The 20,183-nt window shown below is 43.2% G+C and overlaps 1 protein-coding gene across 1 annotated transcript in view; it reads left to right on the plus strand.

Annotated features, from left to right (window-relative positions):
* Psmd11 (proteasome 26S subunit, non-ATPase 11) overlaps positions 1-15,683 on the plus strand; it is a 44,176-nt gene extending 28,493 nt beyond the window's left edge. The window contains exons 8-15 of the mRNA XM_033763094.1: positions 6,010-6,154; positions 7,710-7,770; positions 11,083-11,145; positions 13,145-13,270; positions 13,770-13,805; positions 14,054-14,105; positions 14,651-14,793; positions 14,913-15,683. Of these exons, the coding sequence (XP_033618985.1) occupies positions 6,010-6,154; positions 7,710-7,770; positions 11,083-11,145; positions 13,145-13,270; positions 13,770-13,805; positions 14,054-14,105; positions 14,651-14,793 (626 nt within the window). The 3' untranslated portion in view covers positions 14,913-15,683. The remainder of the gene's footprint in view (positions 1-6,009; positions 6,155-7,709; positions 7,771-11,082; positions 11,146-13,144; positions 13,271-13,769; positions 13,806-14,053; positions 14,106-14,650; positions 14,794-14,912) is intronic.
* The last annotated feature ends 4,500 nt before the right edge of the window (positions 15,684-20,183 follow it).

A 20,183-nucleotide genomic window follows, 5' to 3' on the forward strand; every position in this document is an offset into this window, starting at 1 on the left:
CCTCTCCTTTTTTTTTTTTTTTTTTTTTTTGGAACTGGGAATTGAACTTGGGACCTTGTGCTTGTGAGACAGGAGGCAGCACCACTGAGCTAATTCCCTGGCCAGCCACTACTCTGTTTTTCCCTAATTTCATGCTCAAAAAGTGAACTTGTATCCTATTTTTCGTAGGGCATATTTTATTTTGTTTGTACCAGAGATTGAACTCGGGACTGTATGCTTTTGAGGCAGATGGTGGCAACACTGAACTAAATCCAGCCTATTAGGAGACATTTTAAATGTGAATCCTCTTTATAGAATTTGTGACCCTGTCTACTTTCACCCTTATTTCACCCTCCTGTCTCTGTATTTAATCCAGTCTTCAGTCTTCATCCGTACTCAGATATGTCTCAGTCTTTGAAATGCCCTGGCTCAAAAGCCACAGCTTTTTTTCCTTTTTAAGTTTCTGTCTTCTCTTTTTTAAAAATTTGAAACAGTAGCCTTTCTTTGTGTCTGTTGATTCTTTGAAAGTCAATAAGGAGCTGTGGTGGTGCATTCTTGTAATTTCAGCGCTCTAGGAAGCTGGGGCAGGAAGATTACAAGTTTAATCCCAGCCAAGACAATTTAAATGATTTAGTGAGACCCTGTCTTAAAATTTTAAAAAGGGATAGAAATGTAGCTAACAAGGCCCTGGATTCAATTCCTAGTACTGAACAAACACATCAGTAGCTCCCTTACAACCTCCTTTGGTCAGGTGTGGTAGTGTGTACCTATATTCTGCACACTTACTTGGGAGTTTGAAGTAGAAGGATTGTGAGTTAGAAATCAGCCTAGGCTACACAATGAGACCTCATCTAATCAGCCAGCCAACTAACCAACCTAAACAAATGTATGACTTTGGGAGAAATACAACCCTATCAAATGCCATAAGCTTACTTGATGTTACCGTCTCCCCTTAGTTCCCCCTCATATTTGTGGCCACTGGTTACTGTTCCTTTACTTACTTACTTACTTACTTACTTACTTATTTATTTATTTATTTATTTATTTATTTATTTATTTATTTATGGTATGGGGATCGAACTTGGGTCCTTGTGCTTGCAAAGCAGATGGCGGCGGAACCACTGAGCTAATTCCCGGGCCCCTGTTCCTTTACTTCTGATAGCCACTTAACCACTTAGTCCAATTATTTAAATACAGGATAACCAAAAATTTCATATTTTTGTTAGCTTTTATAAGATAATACCATAGGAAATATAAAAATAATTTATTAAATTTATTCAGTCATTTTTCTGTGTATGGTATATCTTAAAACATTTAATACACAGCGTAACATTATGTTTCTGAATTCTTTTTGCATTATTGTCTTTCTTTGAACAACACACTTTGCATTGTTGTGTTGACCTTTCCTTTTTTCCTGTGGGTGATATAATTTCAATAAAATGTCTACCCACTAAATGTAATAATGAAGATGTCCATGGTAGGTGTCTGTCTTGATGTTTTGGTATCCTGTATTTTTCAGTTATTTGGTCTATTAGACTTAATCTAAATTGTAAATGACCTTTTTGTTTTTTGTGTTTTTTTTGGTACCAGGGATTGAACTTGGGTCCTTGCGCTTGCAAGGCAGGCCACCGAACCGCTGAGCTAAATCCCCGGCCCCGACCTTTTTGTTTTTTAAGATAAGATCTCACTCTGTAGTTCAGGCTGGCCTCAAACTCATGGCAGTCCTTCTGCCTCAGCCTCCTGAGTGCTGGGATTACAGGCATGTGCCACCACGCCTGGCTCCTGTAAATGACTTTTTGAACCCCCCTTTGAATAAATAACAAATGAATTCTCTATTTTTTAATCCAGAAGGTGCATAAATATTTTATAGTAATATTTTTTCTTAGCTTTTTGATTACAGGGTAGCTTGTTAAAATGTTGGTCAACTCTGTAAACACCCACCCATAGAACTATTATAATCATTGACCACACTTGAAATTTTTTTTAGTATTTTCTTTCAAGTTCTGTCTTCGCTATTAAAAGTTGACAGTAAGGAAATTAATTCTTTTTCCATTTCATAGCACATATTTTTCCTTTCTGATGTGTTAACATTTCTCCCTTTCCAGTTTTTTCTTTTGGCACAACTTTCCTGTTAAGTCTCAGTGTCCCAAACATGTCCATTTTATATTGTTAAAGAATATCACTGAGGGCCCAGGATTTAGCTCAGTGTTGTCACGCCTGCTTTGCAAGCACAAGGTCCTGAGTTTGATCTCTGGTACTAAAAAAAAAAAGGCTATCATCAAATACTGGAGGAGTATAAAAATTATATTTAATATACTTATGAAAAGTTTTTTAGGGGGCCAGGGATTTGGCTCAGTGGTTCCACCTCCTGCCTTGTAAGTGCAAGTGCAAAGGCCCGAGTTCAATCCCTGGTACCAAAAAAAAAAAAGTTTTTTATAGATGGTAGTAGAAAATTATAGGTTATTTTTCACAAATAAAATAAACATGAATTAGTAAAAGAAAATAGCTGTAACTTATTAGATTTCACTAGAAACAAACATCAAAAGTGAACACAACATTCTAAATGAAAAGGAAAGCGTGGTGGTGCACACCTGTAATCCCAGCACTTGGGAGGCTGAGGCAGGAGGATCAGTGAGTTTGAGGCTAGCCTGGGCTGCATAGTGAGTTCAAGGCCAGGATGAACTATGTAGTGAGACCCTGTCTCAGAAACAACAATAACAACAACAAAGTAAACATAAAAGAGTGTATCTTGTGCAAACAAGATTGGACTGGTTGAAATGACATCTGCCTAAGCTACACTCAGGACAGCCAGTACATAAACAAACGCACTGCCTAAATGATGCTCAGGGTAAACTGGTAAGTGATTAACTGTGGGTGTGCTTCTTTGTTACTAGGGAACAAACTCAGGACCTTGCACTTGCGAGGCAGGTGTGGTGCCACTGAACTAAATTCCTAGTCCTGTCTCATTTGGATCTTCAGTCGCTTCCCTTTTTCCCAGCTTTCAGATTTAGATTTCCAGCTATTTAAAGGACATATATACTGGGCTAGTCCATAGATATCTCAGTTTCAACGTATGAAAAACTATACATTTGTTATTTAGTCTCTTGTGATGTTTTAGTTTGTACATTTTATGCCTTTGTCAGGAGTAAATAATAATATTATTATTATTGTGTACTGGGGATTTGTGCGTGCTAGGCAGGCATTCTACCATTGGGCGACCTCCCTACAGCTTGCTTTGTTTTTTTGTTTTGTTTTGTTTTTTTTGAGACAGCCCCACTAAGTTTCCCAGGCTGGCCTCAAACTTGCAATCATTCTGCCTTAGGCTCCCTAATTACTGACTTAGTTGCTCAAGCTTTTGTCTTTGGAGTAACTGACTTCTTCCTCATTTTCATCTCTCATTGTCAATCAGTTCCCAAGTCACATTGAATCTGTTCTTAGATCTGCCCTTTCTTTTCCATTTCTACAAGCTACTGTTCTAATTTAATTAAGGCCTGCCCTACTTGTATGGTCTTTTACTGGTCTGGCTTTCCGTACCTACTTTTTCCTGTCCATCTTTTGATTCTGGCTCTCCTGTTGTTTTTCGGAAACGTAGATTTGATCTTGTGATTCCTTTGTTTATAATTCTCCAGTAGTTCCCTACTGTCCCCATGTTAAATGTTACCTTACTGTGGCACCCAAAAAGAAGACATCTTTTCCTTTTCTCCTTTCCCTTTGGTTTTCAGTTCTAGTCACCAAATTGCTTCACATTCTCTGTTATATCCTACTTCTCTGTTTTGTACATTTGACTTTTCTATTAAGAATTTCCCTTTCATGCTGGGCATGGTGGTGCACGCCTGTAATCCCAGCACTCGGGAGGTTGGGGCAGGAGGATCCTGTGAGTTCGAGACTATCCTGGGCTACATAGTGAGTTCTAGGTCAGTCTCAACTCCATAGTGAGACCCTGTCTCAAAAAACCAAAAAAAAAAGAATTTCCCTTTCATCCTGTCCCTGGCAAATGCTTGTGTATCCTTCTGGATCCAGCTCACATCTCTTCTGTAAACCCTTCTTGTACTTTCTTTAATTTTAGACTTACCTACCAAAAGTATGTTTTTTGTTTTTTTTGGTTTTTTGAGACAGGATCTCACTGTGTAGTTGAGACTGATCTGGAACTCATTATGTAGCCCAGGCTGCTTTTGAACTCACAGTGATCCTCCTGCCTCTGCCTCCGAGTGCTGGGATTATAGGTGTGTGCCACCACGCGCAGTTTATTTTTTCTTTTTTTGATAGCCCTAGGTTTCAAACCCAGGGCCTCACAGACAGGCAAGTGCTCTTGTCACTGAGTTACATCCCTAGCCCAGCCCCAAATTACATTCTTTTTGATACATTATGATACTAATCTCCTTATTTCTGTTTAACCATCTTACTCATCAACTGTGAGCTCTGTGAGGGCCTTATCCATATTTATGTCTTCTGTATGTATCAGCCTTTGGCAGGTGTCAGGCTCTCATTAATCTTTGTGTTTAATGAGTGACAGTCCCCCCATTTGGTTTGGTGCTCTGGGACAGATTCTCACTATGTAGCCCAGACTGTCCTTGAAATCAAAATCTTCCTACAACAGCTTGTCAAGTGGGGGTTGCAGAGAGGTACGCACCATCATGTCTGGCTTAGTTTTTGTTTTTATAATTAAATGTCATGTGCCAACCATAATAGTCCTACTGCTAATGTGACTCATATTTACTAATCTGTTTGAGGAAGCAGTATACCAGCTCTTGGACCTTATCTTGCCTTTTTATTTATTTTCCAACCAAGCTTATTTTGGGTGTAGCCTATTCTATCCTCCCTCTTCTGGGAGGTATGGGGAAAAGGGATGTATTTCATTTAGTTTGGCGGCATTAATAGCTTGGTTTTTTAGGGTGCTTTCCTTGGCTGCAGAGGACACATTGTCTTTTAGGTCTCTAGTTAAGAACAGTAGTAGAAAAAGGATTTGGTTTTTCCAACTTCAAAGTGGGAGGCTTTTTGGGTAGAGTAAAAGGGTTTAATTTAGTAAGCAGTTAAGTCAGAAGTTCCTAGCTGGAATGCCATGCAGCACAGGTTCACTGCAGGTGGGTCAAAGGTGCGCTAAGACATGGATTACTTAGGAGCGTGTGTGAGCAGCTTCATCCTCTCACTGCAGTGCTCTAAGCATTTTCTACATGTACCTTTCTGTGAACATGGTAGGTGGTCTGTGGTAAACAAATGGATGGAGTATATAAGGGTCTAGGACAGAATTAGAACTAATATGCAGGGGCTTATTCCAGTTACCTCTAAAGCTGGAAAGAACTAATTTTTGTGTTTTCTCAGGTGATAGCCTAAGTTGGAAGTAATGGCAGGTTCAATCAAAGTTAAGCTTATTGGGAGCAACCCAATTTGTAAACAGTTGAGGACTGGTGAGGTGAATTACTGCTTAGCCATGTACAATTAGGCTTATGGATTTGGCATCATGTGAAACTTCTACACTGATTATATATCGGCAAAAGCACATTCATAAATGAGAAGTACTTAAAATGAAGATAAAAGTTGTTGGGTTGTTTCCCTCTCAGGAGAGCTGCCTCAGTATAAAAGTGATGTTTAGAAAGCTGTCTTGAAGTAGTTGATGTGATGAAAACAGCTAATCCCAACGGTCTAGGGATTTTGGGTCATTAGCCTGACCTATGCAGGTGATGTTATCCAAGCTTAAACATTTTTTTTTTTCATTCACTCTAAAAGATACTGTATGTGGACTAAGATGGTGGTAAGGAGCATGGGAGAATGGTATACTATGTAGTTTTTAGGGTTCCCTTTCTAATGTATTTGGGAATTTAATATGACAGTATGGCATTGAGCTGAAAGGCCAGAGAGCTGGATGACCTTACTGATCTCAGTTCTCACTGCCTGGCTGTGACTTTAGGTAGCTCCTTTATTCTCTTGACCTCATCAGTAAGCTGAAATGGTTGTAGTAGATTTCTAAGCCCTTTGCAGCTCCAATCTTTTATGGTTCTGTATAGTTTTTGCTTTCTTCTCTTTGATGTCCAGGTATCATCCATGCAGCAGAGGAAAAGGACTGGAAAACTGCATACTCATACTTCTATGAGGCTTTTGAGGGTTATGACTCCATCGATAGTCCCAAGGCCATCACATCTCTGAAGTACATGTTGCTGTGCAAAATCATGCTCAACACGTACGTGCACGTTAATTCTCAAATATATGAACTCTAGTCCTTCAACTAAGTCTGTGTGCCATAGCAGAGATGGCTCAGGTAGGGAGTTTGACCAGTTACAGATGAAACAGAAGCAGTAACCTCTGATGGTTAAAGTGGTAGGGAGGATTTTGGTGTGACAGCACTTATGCTTGATGTCTTTCACACAAGGAAACAGATTTTAGAAATCCCCTTCCTAACCCCTCTTGCAGAATTTTCTTCACTCTTCAAATATTCTGTCCTTATAAGTTCTGAACTCAGGATAGAGGTCAGGAAAAAGTGCCAGCTGCCTGGGCCACTCAGAATGCAGAGGGTAGGCCTAACAAGGTGTTTGAAGAGTGAACAATAGAAAGTATAGCAGACCTTTTATAGTCTATAGAATCATCCGCGGTCTATTGGGAATGAATTAAATATTGACTGGGGCTCTTTGAATCTTTTTGGATTACACAGAGGACTTGTACTTACTGTTTTGCTTGTTGAGTCTATTTGATTTTGGTAGATTTAGTTAGCCAGCTTGCTTATCTTCCCTCCCTACCCCCTTGTCTTTCCCTCCCTATTTCCCTCCTTTCTCCCTCCTCTCTCTCCCCTCCCCACCTGTCCCCTTTCCTTCTTGTCTGTCTTTTTGGTACTAGGTATTGAATCCAGGGGCACTTTGCCACTGGGCTATATCTCCCACCCTTTTAATTTTTTATTTTGAGACAGGGTCTTGCTAAGTTGCCCAGGCTGGCCTTGAACTTATGATCCTCTTGCCTCAGCCTCTCAAGTAGCTGAGATTACAGGTGTGTGCCCCCACTAGATAATTTTTGTGTGTGTGTGTGTGGTACTATAGATTGAACCACAAAGCCTTTGCACTGAGTTATCTCCCCAGCCCTTTTTATTTTGTTTTTATTTATTTAGATGTGTTTTCGAGACAGAATGGTACTAGTGATTGAACCACAAAGCCTTTGCACTGAGTTATCTCCCCAGCCCTTTTTATTTTGTTTTTATTTATTTAGATGTGTTTTCGAGACAGAGTCTTGCTGTGTAGTTCAAGCTGACCGCAAACTCACTATGTAGCCCAGGCTGGCCTTGAACTCACAGGAGTGCTCCTGCCTAAGCCTTCTGACTTATTTTTTATTTTTATTTTGTGATAGGGTCTTGCTAAGTCTCTTAAGTTGCCCAGACTGGGCTTGAAGTTGTGATTCTCTTGCCTCAGCCTCCCAGAGTGCTGTGATTATAGGCTTGTATCACCGCTCCCGGCTTAGACTTTTTTTTTTGGTATCAGGGATCGAACTCAGTCCCTTGCGCTTCCGAGGCAGGTGGCAGAACCACTGAGCCAAAGCCCTGGCGCTAGATTTTTTTTTTTTTTAGTATTGGAATTTTTCTACTTTTTGTTGCTGAACTTTGGCCCACAGTGAAGCAAGCCCAGCTTCTGCAAAGAAAGGGTCATATAGTTAGGAGTTGAGGCTGATTTTCTATGTGTGTGGGCTTCACAGTGGAATTCTGGTTAGAATCATAGCATCTTGGAATGACTGACCAAAGATGTGTTTTTTTCTAGACCAGAAGATGTCCAGGCTTTGGTGAGTGGGAAGCTTGCACTTCGGTATGCAGGGAGACAGGTAGGGAACACCTTGACTACAATTCTAGTCACTCTGAGACTGACATGTCAGATTCATGCTATTTGATGAGACCAGTGCTCTTTGGGTCAACGTTTCACTCTCTGCTGCCCCTAGCTACTGCTTTCTGCCTCATTTCAAATGAAAAAGAAAACAGCAGTCTATATACACAGTTTGTTTTGGTTCATTACAAAAATACATTGCTTTTATTGGAAGAACTTTTCTTTTTGGTACCAGGGATTGCATTCGGGACCTTGGGTTTGTGAGGCAGGCGGCAGAACCACTGAGCTAAATCCCCAGCAGAAATACATTGCTTTTGATGGTCGGCAAATACCCAGTTCTGAAGAGGAGAGACTAATTTCCTGTATTTGTTAAATTCTTAGCCTTGAAAGTCGGTGTTTGGTGCTCCTGTGGACATCAAATGGTTTTAGGGACTCAAAGAACTAAACTGTAACATTTGCAGTGATTTACTTTACATTTAGCTTGGACCAGAAGATCTGTCTCCCGTGAATCTGACTCGCAAATTTAATATATGCAGGATATGACATCTTGGACCCTCGGAGTCAGGAGCCTATTTAGATCTGGTACCTGTGTGCTTTAGGGAGGTTGGATTACTTGGTGCAGTAGCCAGATTTCATTTATTTAATTAATTAATTAATTAATTTTTTTGGGACCTTGCCACTTGCAAGGTAGGCAATAGTACCACTGAGCTAAATCCCCAGCCCCAGAAACCAGATTTTAAACCACCTAGGTACCTTTCTATTGATGTCTTGAATTGTGGGTGTGGTGTAAGAAGGCCCTTGATGGTTAGTCGTCCCCCCCCCCCAAAAGCAATTATTTCTAAACAGGCACCTTGGCCACCTCATAACAGGTAACAGGCGTTCCTCTTTTTTTTGGTTTGTTTGTATGTTTATTTATTTATATTTATTTATTTATTTTTGGTACCCTGGATTGAGCTCACGTCTTTGCCCTTGTAAGGCAGGCGGAGGAACTGCTGAGCTAAATCCTACCCCACCCCAAGCGGAGCTGATGCAGCGTTCTTCTCCGAGGTGCCCGGCCTCTGGGTTGCTCTCCCTGGTGGAATCTGATACCGAAATGGTTTAATTTTGAGACAGAGTCTCACTATATAGTTGAGACTGATCTGGAACTCACTATGTAGCCCAGGCTGGTCTCAAACTTGGAGAAATCCTCCTGCCTCAGCCTCCTGAGTGCTGGCATTACAGGTGTGCGACACCACGCCCAGCAGCATTCCTCTTTTAACAACCTTCCTGTTTAATGACTGTTTGGATTTAAAACTGAGGTGCATTGTTCAGATTTCCAACCCATTTTTTGGGGGGTGCAGTTCTGTTTTTTTTTTTTTAGTGCAGTATACCTTTATGCAGTACTGTAGTTTTTGCTGATTGTACTGTATAATACTGTAATGTAGTTTTATGTTGTTATATATCACAGTACTGCATTGAGTTTGTGAGTAAAAGCAAAGTCAAATTGGAGTTTTCCTTTGACTATTTGTTTTGAAATTGTATATACCATATACAATTCCTCATTTAGTAACCAATTCGTCTAACAAGCTATTGTCAACCTTAACTCAGTCATTAAATGAGGAGCATCTGTATATCTTTGTTGGAATGGCCACATTAGATGATTTCTTCTCCATAAGTGGCCCTTATTTGCTATTCATCAGCAAAGATTTTAAGTCAGCTCCTAGCTTGCACCTCAAGAATACTGGTTATTACTACAAAAGGTGTCCTGCTCTCACAAGAACTAGAGGAGGTAGGCCAGCTGTCCAGGACAAGGTCAGGTGGGTTATAAATGTTCAAGCCATACTTTGGACTCTGGTCATAAATTCCAGGCTTCCCTCATTATGACATTTGTTCTATCTGTAGGACAAATGCTGGATACAGTCTGTTCATCATAGCCCTGCAGCATTGGTTAGTCTGCTGTATCAGACATACCATTTTTACCTAGTATGTAGGCTGACATAGAGAAGCTCTTGACTGTAGCCCAGGCTGGCCTTGAACTCACAGCAATCCTATCTTAGCCTGAGGATCTCTTTCTGCTCCTTTGTACCTTAATGACAGCTTTCAAGTAGGAGTCAGTTGATCTAGAAAGGTGGGTGTTACAGCTGAATGGAGACTTGATAGTTTGGGCAGATGTCATTTTTAATGAGGTTAGAAGTTGTTCTTAGCCATTGATTGATTATACCTTTGGCACTCTGTAGGTTTATCACTTAAATGTAATATGTAGAACATTAATGTCTGAACGCTAACAAAAGTAGGCCTTGTTCAGTGCCTGTGTCAAACATAGGATGAGTCGTGATAAAAGCACAGGTATTGCGCCTGCAACCCCAGCACTTGAGAACCTGAGGCAGAAGGATCCCTGTTAAGTTCAAGGCCAGTCTGAGCAACATATAGTGAGACTTCGTCTCAAAAAAAAAAAAAAGCACAGATTTAATCAATCTGAGGTCAGAAAGGAGTTGGATGGGTATGGAAAAACGTCTTGGAGAAAGGGGAAAACAGTAGCGGTTTTCTTGTCAGTTTTACCTTTTTTCTCACCATCTCTAGAGAATGCTAAGTCAGGGTCTTTTGTTTACTTGTTTGGTTTTATTTTTATTTATTTATTTTTTTGGTATTGAGGATTGAACTTGGGTCCTTGTGCTTGTACTTGTTTGGTTTTAATTTCGGTTTTGAAACGGTCTCACTGAGTAGTCCAGGCTGGTTTTGAACTCGCTGGTATCCCAGGCTGGCCTCCAATTTGAGATCCTCCTTAGCCTCCCAAGTGCTGGGATTAGAAACCTGTGCCTTCATGTTCAGCAGGGTGTATCTTTTTGGTTTTTTGAGACAGTGTCTTGCTGTGTAGTTCAGGCTGGACTTGCACTCACTGCATAGCCCAGGTTGGCCTTGAACTCACAGTGATTCTCCTGCCTCAGGCTCCCAAAGGTTGGGATTATAGGCATGTGCCACCACACCCAGCTTGAGTGTATCTTTTTGGAAAACTTACATTTCCTAGTATTAAATTCATTTCATATTTTAAAGTACATACAAAATGATGTTTGGGCCTGGGATTTAGCTCAGTGGTTCCACTGCCTGCCTTGCAAACTTCCTGAGTTTGATCCTCCGTAACAAAACAAACAAACAAAAAAACAAAATGATGTTTAATACTTCTACCTTTTCTTCCCAGGCCTCTGATGAAGAATGATGGTGGGGTGGGTTCTTCCTTATACCAGAAGTTATATGGACATAACATACTGTTTATGAGACTTTTTAGGTGTGAGCATGCAGAATAGATCACTTTCATGATTTGTTTCTTTAATCTCAGACAGAAGCATTAAAATGTGTGGCTCAGGCTAGCAAGAACAGATCGTTGGCGGATTTTGAAAAGGTGAGCATGGTAGTGGGTTGGTGTGGAATGGGTGGAGAAGGACATTTAAAGAAATTTATGGTTTTAGGCTGAGGATTTAGCTAAGTGGTTCTGCCGCCTGCCCTGCAAGCACAAGGATACGAGTTCCATCCCTGGTATGTATAGTTTCATAAAAAGCTGCAAAGACAGCACCCATTGATCCCATCTATCCTATCCTTCACTCAGGGATGTATCAAAATCAGGCAATAAACACTTTCATACAGTGAAATTGTTGAGTTGATCTAGGTTACATATTATTATTATTTATTTATTTATTATTTATTTTTTTGAGACAGGGTCTCATTATGTAGTTGAGACTGACCTGGTACTCACTGTGTAGCCCAGGCTGGTTTGGAGCTCACAGTGATCCTCCTGCCTCAGCCTCCTAAGTGCTGGGATTACAGGTGTGAGCCACCACGCCTGGCTAGGTTACTTATTATATGTAATACTCTCCTGTTTGAAAAAGTTCTTTGTGTTACCCTTTTTTTAATGACAAAGCTGTTGTCTTCATTTGTGGTTGAGGGAACTGGGTGTCAGGAGCATGCCAAGAAGAATCATGCAGTAATTTATATCGTGGTCTGACTTGGGGCCTAGTGCTTATGCCCCACAGCACTGTCAGAGGTATCCCTTCAGCACCAGAAAGGCCAGGGCGGCCCCTTCTTTGTGAATCATTGAGATGTGCCCTGATGCCCATTTGGCCTGAATGAAACTTCCTCAGGTGATATTTTGAGCTTTCCTTGACTCTTCTGCCTTTTTTGTTGTTCATTATTTGAGAAGTTTCAAAAGGGAAACACTTGTCTAATCTTTAGGATGCGGTTTGTATATATTCTTTTCTGAACATCTCTCCTCTTATTCTCAGTATAGTGACCAATTTAAACAAAACCTAGATCCAAAAAGAAAAGCCATATGGATGGAGACTGGACCATGTGGGTCTCACCATCCCCAAGATTCATCATCTAAGTAGATCCTTGCTGATTCTTCTTGCTCCTTGGCATGATTTATTACTTCTTTTAACACTGTATAGCATAGCTAACATGAAGCTGGTATATTTAGACTGTTACTAAAGGTAAATACATTACACACATGAGTAAACAGTCTAGATGATTTTAGCCCCAAATTTGGTGTGTTTGATGGAACCTTTTATTTTCCTTGGTTCCTCAGAAGCAAGGCTCTGTGACCAGATATTTGGGAAATACTAGGCCAAACAAAATCACTTTTCTTATAACTGCAGAGTTATAGTATACTGATAATTCCTTTCAAAACTCCAAGGAGCTAGTCATGTTAGCTATTGTTTAACCTCAGAATTTGTTTTTATTTTTTGAGACAAGCTGTAGTTCAAGCTAGCCTTGAACTCATAGCAATTCTCCTGCCTCAGCCTCCTGAGTGCTGGGATTATAGGTGTGTGCCACCACACCTTGTTTAACCCCAGAATTTTAAAAATACATGCTTCTCTAGTTAAGCTGATTTACCAGTGGAGCTGGGTCTTGTGGTTGTGAATTGGATCAAATTCAGGACCTTGTGCTTGCGAGGCAGGCATGGCACCGTTGAGCTAAGTCCCTGGCCTCGTTATGAATTGTTGATGCGAGGTTCTTGGCGCAGATGGATGGTGGCTCTACCTTTTAGTTCTTAACATTTCTTTTTTTCTCTTCTCATCTAGTCTCTTGTCTGTTCTCTTCTTCTTTTTCGTCTTGTTTTTCTTTTCTGTTTTTTCCCAACAGGATTTTGTTATGTAACCCAAGCTGGTCTCAAACTCCCCATCTTCCCTCAGCCTCTTGAGTGCTAGGATTGTAGGTTTGTACCACCGTGCCTGGCTGACATTTCTTTTCCTATGCTCTCTGTCATGGCTTCTCTTTTCTCACTCCAAATCTTGCATAACTTAACTATGTAGTTACAAGGGTCAGCAGACTAGCAGACTACTCAGGGAGCTAGGAGTGTGCCTTTAGTGTCTTTATGCCAATCTCTGCTGCCGGCTGTTTTGCAGGCCTTGACAGATTACAGAGCAGAGCTCCGGGATGACCCAATCATCAGCACACACTTGGCCAAGTTGTATGATAACTTACTGGAACAGAATCTGATCCGAGTCATTGAGCCCTTTTCCCGAGTACAGGTAAGAGTCCTTCTGGGGACTCAAGCTGTTTCTGGCTGTGCATTTTCACTACTAGAGCCACTTCCCTTTCCACCTTTTTGCAAAACAGATGTCAAGGGAGTGCCTGATGGGCGGGAAGCCACACAGAGTGGGAGCCCTTGATGGGAAATGAGTGGAAGAGAAGGGTGCCTGTGGGGTACCCTTGTGTGATACCCTTGTGTGCAACTTTGTTTGATGGCCTGTTTGTGTTGAGTGCAGTCTCTTCCTTGCTTTCCTAGTTACTGTGCATGTGGTAAACATTTTCTGTCCTGAGTATGAAGGGCAGGGGAATGTATCGTCTTTAGTGAGGAAAGGCAGACAAATGGAGAACACAGAAGACCTAAGCGTGGACAGAGAGAGTACAGCTCTTTAGAGATGAGACAGTCAGCAGGTTCAGGGACATAGTGCTACCCCCTGCCCCCTGATATTGGAGGCAAAAGTAAAACTTGCAGTGTTGGTGTCTCTCTGCCTTTCCTTTCAGATTGAACATATATCTAGCCTCATCAAACTCTCTAAGGTAAGGAGTTCTGAGGCCCTCTGGGGGAAGAGGGAGGTGGGCAGGGAGTGGGAAGGGCTGGCAGTTGTACCTGATGGGCTTATGGAGCTCCCAAGCTTCTGGGAGGGGAATGGTGGCCTCGGAGCTGGAGTTACATTGTTGCTATTTTGCTTTCAAAGCATTTGCTTGAGACCTTTCTACAGAGCCATTTATTCAGGTGCTCCCTGCCTAATGGATACTGTCCCTTTAATCATGTGCTTTGATTTTAGGCTGATGTGGAAAGGAAATTATCACAGATGATTCTTGACAAGAAGTTTCATGGTGAGTAACAGCGACACAGGCAGGGGGCAGGTGGTAATGGGATGCCTGAAGAGGTAAATTTTTAAAGAAGACATTTTGTTTATTTCTCATGATGGTTCCATGGGATTCTGATCCCTCTTCCCCATGATAAGAGTGTGCTAAGCCACGTGGCAGCGCACACCTGTGGGAGGCAGGAGGATCTCCAAAAGTTCAGGATAAGCCTCAGCTACCTAGAGAGTTCAAGGCCAACCTTAACTACATGGTGAGAGCCTCTTTTTTTTTGTTTTTTGGGTTTTTTTTTTTTTTTTTTTTTTTTTTGGTACCAGGGATCAAACTCGGGTCCTTGCGCTTGGGAGACAGGCAGCAGAATCACTGAGCTAAATCCCCAGCCCAGTGAGAGCCTGTTTTTTAAGAAAACAGTGTACTAAACATGTGCAGAGAGAAAAAGAAGACAAGTTTTATTTCCTTTTCTAAAGAAAGTAAGGCAGGTAGGGAGTTAGCTGCTTAACAGTTGCTTTTATGTCTAATCTCTTCTTTTACGTGGATTGCCCTTGTATTTCTTACAGGGATTTTGGACCAGGGTGAGGGTGTCCTGATTATATTTGATGAACCCCCAGTAGATAAAACTTATGAAGCTGCTTTGGAAACAATTCAGAACATGAGTAAAGTAGTGGATTCCCTCTATAACAAAGCCAAGAAATTGACATAGGTGAGTGCCAGCTCTGGGACCCAGGACCGGGCAGCGCTGTCTTCTGCCTACAAGACTGAAAGCCTCCTCCTGGTGTCCTCGCGGCTTTCCGATTGACACTGCCCTGTCTTCTCTTGCAGAGTTGGATCTGTAGCGGTTCTTTGGAGAGTGTGTGTGGCGGGAGAGTGAAACCTTGGGGGAAAGTGCTAGGAGTTTCTTTTTTCTTTTTGTTCTACTTTTCGCTTGGAAAGTTTTTAAATCCTCATTTGGTGCATCTGTATTCCAGCCAATCGGTGTGCCAGTTTTCATGTAATCTTTACTGGCCCAACTTGGGAGTGGGGAAATTGCTTTAAAAAAAAAAAAAAAAAAAAAAAAAAAAAAAAAAAAAAAAAAAAAATTTAAAATAAAAGGAACAAAGGCTTACACTACCTAAAGCTGTGCTCTCTGCCTCCTGGGAGAGGGCTGCAAAGCCAGGCACCACCACGGGGTCCTGATCCACCCGTTGGGCGTCACCTCTCCTCTTCAGAATTGGGTGTTTGCTGACCATCAAAAGCAATGACTTTTTATTCTGTTTGTACTGAACCAAAACAACAACTGTGTATAGACTGCTGTTTTCTTTTTATTTGAAATGAGGCGTTTTGGTGTTCTCTCCCCTGCCATTCGGCCTGTCTGCCTGTCCCTCTCCCTCCTGACACGGCTCCCACAGAAGAGCTGAAGGTCCCACAGCCGCCGCTGCCACCGCCGCCACAGCCACAGCAGCAGCAGCAGCAGCAGCAGCAGCAGCTGCACGGCTCCACTCTGGCCTGCAAAGGAGAGGACAAGATCAGGAGCTGGTGCCACCATGGCCACAGGGAGCAGTGTGGGCCCTCAGCCCCCAGGGGGCCTGTTGTGCATGTGGCTTTTTTTTTTTTAACACAGTAACTAGATTAGATGTCAGTGTTTTAACTGCCTCCCTCTCTCCTCTGCTGTTCTTTCTCTCTCCTCTCAGCCAGGAGACCATCTCCTCTCCTCCCCCCTTCAGAGGAGTTGGGATGTCTGAATTCCATCAGCTTCTCTCCCTCTCCCACTCCTTCTCTCCTGCTGTCGGATGGATTTATTCCTTTCTAAAACAGTGAACATCGGAAACAAGACTGGGGTGTGTGTGTGTTTTTTTTTTTCCTTGTTGAATTTTTGAGCAACCTCATGTCCCCTTCCCAGGGAGTGTCTTTATTTACCTCTTAGAACTCAAATGGATGGGAGGTAGAGCACTGTATCTCAGCATGCTTTGTTTTCTGATGCAATTACATAGTGAGGCTTTAATGCCATTTGGGCAGATGAGCTTTCTGCACTTCCGCTCTGTTCACCTGTATTTTTTCTGTTGTCTCTTTTTTGTCTGTTTTTCTTTTCCTCTCCTCCTCCTCATACCTCCTTCCTGCTGGCTTCGTTTTCTTTTGCCTTTCTCAGATTATCCTTCCAGGTTTTCGTAATAAATTTATATTTTGTAAAAGGATTTTTGTTGTACCAGGTTTTGCATCTTCACTGAATCTGACTGGCTTTCATTTTCCTCTCCAAAATCAGGTTTTTGTTCTCAGCATCTTCTTTCCCCATCATGTCCAGTCACTGTTTTGGTTTTGGCACCATCAATATCAAATGTACAAACGGTTCTTGCTAACCAACACCAGGTATATCTGATGTTCAGATGAGTTCCAATAAAAATATTTTTTTTTCAAAAGGTGTCCTTTCTTGGGTGCTAGAGGGTTTACAAGCAAGTTCAAACAACTCTGTGGAGCCCAACTCGGGGTTCTTTCACCACATTTGGAATCTAGATTTGGAGGGGTTTGGGCAGGAAACTGATCTGTGAGGTCTGAAATGAGAAGTGGAATTTGGGTATCTCATTTTTCCAAGGCACTGGGTCCAGTGAGGACACATGGGTTTGGGGGTGAGCTCTAGCCTGTTTCTTCACCTGTGTGCTGAGAATGACGTCTCCATGGCAGGTGATTGTGATATGAGGGTCGTAAGTGTTAGTCCTGATGTTCAGCTAAGTTTAGTTTCTTTTGGGAATTTTCAAAAGTGGATTTCACAGTGCCCTCTGACTCCAGGGGTGGTTCTTCTGAGGGGTTCTGGGGCCTGCCAGCTCCTCTCCACTTTTTCTAGTCTCAGTTTCTGTGTGTAATTTTACTTTGGAGAAAGTTGTTTTTTTGTTTTCATTTTTAAAAATTTATTAGAAGGTGAGAGGAGGAAGAGAGGGGCAGACAGCTAGTCTGAATGAGTAGGGAGTATTTGAAAGGGAAATACTCCTAGAGAAAGTTTTGCTTCTGTAAAGAACTTTTAAAAATATTCCAGGGACATAGAGCTGGAGTAGAGGAGAGGGTTTCCTAACCCTCAGGCTCTTTGCTGTGCTTTCCTCGCCTTCTGATGACTTCTGGCATACAGCCAGTGGCCATGTGCTTCTGGCCTGCCCTCAGGATATGGCTAGTTAAAACTCATGTGCTGCAAGTCTAAACCCAAACCAGACCTTGAAGACTTAATATGACAAAAAGAATGTATAGTATCTCAATAACTTTTTTATATGTGTGTTGAAATATTTTGGGTATATTGGGTTAAATAAAGTATTGTTAAAAGTCACCTGTTTCTTTTTACTTTTCTTTCAATTGGCCAGTGGAAAATGCAGATTAGCTCTGGTGTGTAACCAAGGCTCACACTATACATGTGCTGGCCAGCTCTGCTCTAGGCCACTGTCTCTCTCCCCTCCCATTACTCACATAAGCTCTCTAGGTGGGGCTGGCGCCCAGCTGGCCCAGGTCACACTGAGGGGACCTAACCTTCATGGGGCAAGGGTTCCTGGTGTGTGCTGCTGTGGTTCTCTGCTGTGTGCTGGAGTTACATAATCTGTGCTGCCCTGAAGGGCCACTAGATGTTGCTCTGCGATCCCTGAAACAAAGACTTCAGGATCCAGGACTCAGCCTGGCTTCATTTGAAAACCTTTATGAAAGCAGGGGCTGGTGGCTGCCTTGGTTTGCCTTTCTCAGTGGCATAGGAAGTGGGTTATGCAGAGTGGAAGTTCCTGTGGGGTAGCAGAGGTGCCCGGACCCAGCCAAGGGAGCAGCTAGGGATAGGCACATGGGTAAGTGGGATGACAGGACGGGAAAGTGGAGATATTCCCTGCAGTTGTCTGGTGAAGAGAATTGGAAAGAAAACAGCCTGTGTCACTCAGTTGGATCTGCCTTCTGGGTCGTTTTAGGCAGATTGTTGCCCTTTCTGTTTCCTGATTGTCTCAGTGATGGGAACTGGAGGTAGGGAGGCAGTGGTAAATTAAATGAGCAGAACAGTTGCCATCTTGAAACAGGCTTAACAGGCACAGACTGGGTGGGTAGGGTTTCCTGACAACCTTCCCTCAGTCATAACAAGTAGGCTGGCAGTGCCATCCCATTCCTGCTCTGTTGCAAACACCAGTTTGCTGCGGACAAGTGTGAGAAGTTGGAGTCATCTGTAGAGATTTTTTTTTTTGGAGTCAATTCAGGCTGGCCCTGAATTTTTGAGTGCTGGGATTACAGATGTGCGCCACCACACCTGGCTTGTAGAGAGCTCTTCTGGAAAGAGCTAGGGCCCGGTATGGTGGTGCATGCTTGTAACCCCCAGCACTCGGGAGGCTGAAGCAGGAGGATGGCTGTGAGTTCGAGACTAGCCTGGGCCACATAATTCTAGGTCAGTCTCAACTACATAGTGAGGCCCTGTCTCAAAAAAACAAAAACACACCGTAGGGAATGGCTGGCTGGACAAAGGCAAGACATTGGAGTGGAGGTGGGTTGGAAAAGACCTGTGTAAATGTGTGCTGCTGTGGCTGAGGGTGGTGGAATGAGGTGGCGTGGTATTGCCCACCATGAACTCAAATAGCTAGAAATGGATTCAGGTACAGGTCACTGGGCTCAGGTTTTGCTAAGGCACGGATTACAGGTTTAGGGATCTGGCTTTAATTCGGGAAATGGGAAGCATACTTGCTCAACACTAGAATCTGCAGGGGAGCATAAGACCGTATGTGGCTGGGCCTCCACTAAGGGCTGGAGGAAGAAGCCAGCATTCAGCTTTCCAGTTTCAGAACAGCCTGGATTACCCAGTGAGCCAGGGGACCTGAACAACCTAGATTGCTGCATGCTTCTTGAAGGAGGGGTAAGGACAGCTCCATTTGAAGAGCAGGTTGGGTTGTGTGTGTGGCTTCAACATGCTTTATGCCCACCAGCGCTCAGGAGGCGTGTCCCCAAAGTTTTGTTGAGCAATGTGGGACCTTTAAGGGGTATTTCAGTCAGAGAGGCTCCACCTCGTGAAGGATTTAGTGCACTTCGACCAGAGTGGGTGGTTGTCGAGAGGGGTGGTTATAAAGCCTGGCGCCTGTCCTCTTCCACATGTCCATGCTTGCACTTGCTCCTTTCTGCCATGAGGCGAAACCCTCACCTGAGCGTATCCTGCTGTAGGATCTGGGCGGTCCAGCAAGGGCGATCCAGCAAACTGAACAAAACACACCTATTTTCTGTATAGGTTACCCTGGGTCTGGTCTTGTGTTCTAACAACAGAAAACACTAAGACAGCTGTAGCTGGGCATTCAGAAGGGGCTTGTTGAGCTAAAACAGCTGCTGAGGGTGGGCTCGGCTGCGGAGAAGGGAGCCCATTGGAGCAGAGCCCCGCACGTTCCACTTGAGGGCGGGCAGGGGCCCTAACAGCTTTCGATTGTGACCGTTGCCCGAGAAATCTCTGCGTGTACATAAACTAGCACTTTCTAACTCTGGCAGCCTTGATCCGAGTTAAATCAGATTTCTTTTCTGTCCCACTAGCACGGTTGGCAGAAGTGGTGCACAGACGACAGCCTAGGGTGCAGGCGCAGTCAGGAACTGAGGGTGAGTCCCTTCTCCAGAACGCTGCCTCATTTTAGGGCCAGAGCATGTAATTATCTCCCATTTGTCAGGTTCGAATCAATCTCCGGAACCTAACTAAAATGAGTGAATAATAAGTGAACTGTGAAGGATCTGGATTCGTGCCTGTGAAGGGAAAAGAAGAACTTTAATGGTATGTTTTCAAGTTGCATATATTTAAAATGGAAAACAAATCGCGGGGGTGGTTGGTTGGAGGCACAGGTCCTTCAGGTTTTAACAGATCAGGAGGGTGTGGAAGGTTCGCGGTCCAATCTGTGATGGGTTTAGGACAGCCTGTAGGGCAGCGGCCCATCAAGGGGCCTCAGGCCCTGTCCGCCATGGTGTGGGGTCGCCGGTTGGTTGGTGGAGTGGCCCACGCCTTCCGTTCCTTTCGGGCCTGGGTTTCCCAAACCTACCCCAGCGGCGGCGTTGATCTGGAATTAGGGGAACGCGCGTAGCGAGAGGGGGGCAGAAACCCCCCCCCCTCCCCGGCGGCCGGCAGCGGCGGGAACAAAGGCAGCACGTGTC

Source organism: Fukomys damarensis, unplaced genomic scaffold (genome assembly GCF_012274545.1).
Source record: "Fukomys damarensis isolate Sample0158 unplaced genomic scaffold, DMR_v1.0_HiC HiC_scaffold_13, whole genome shotgun sequence".
Lineage (NCBI taxonomy): Eukaryota > Metazoa > Chordata > Mammalia > Rodentia > Bathyergidae > Fukomys > Fukomys damarensis.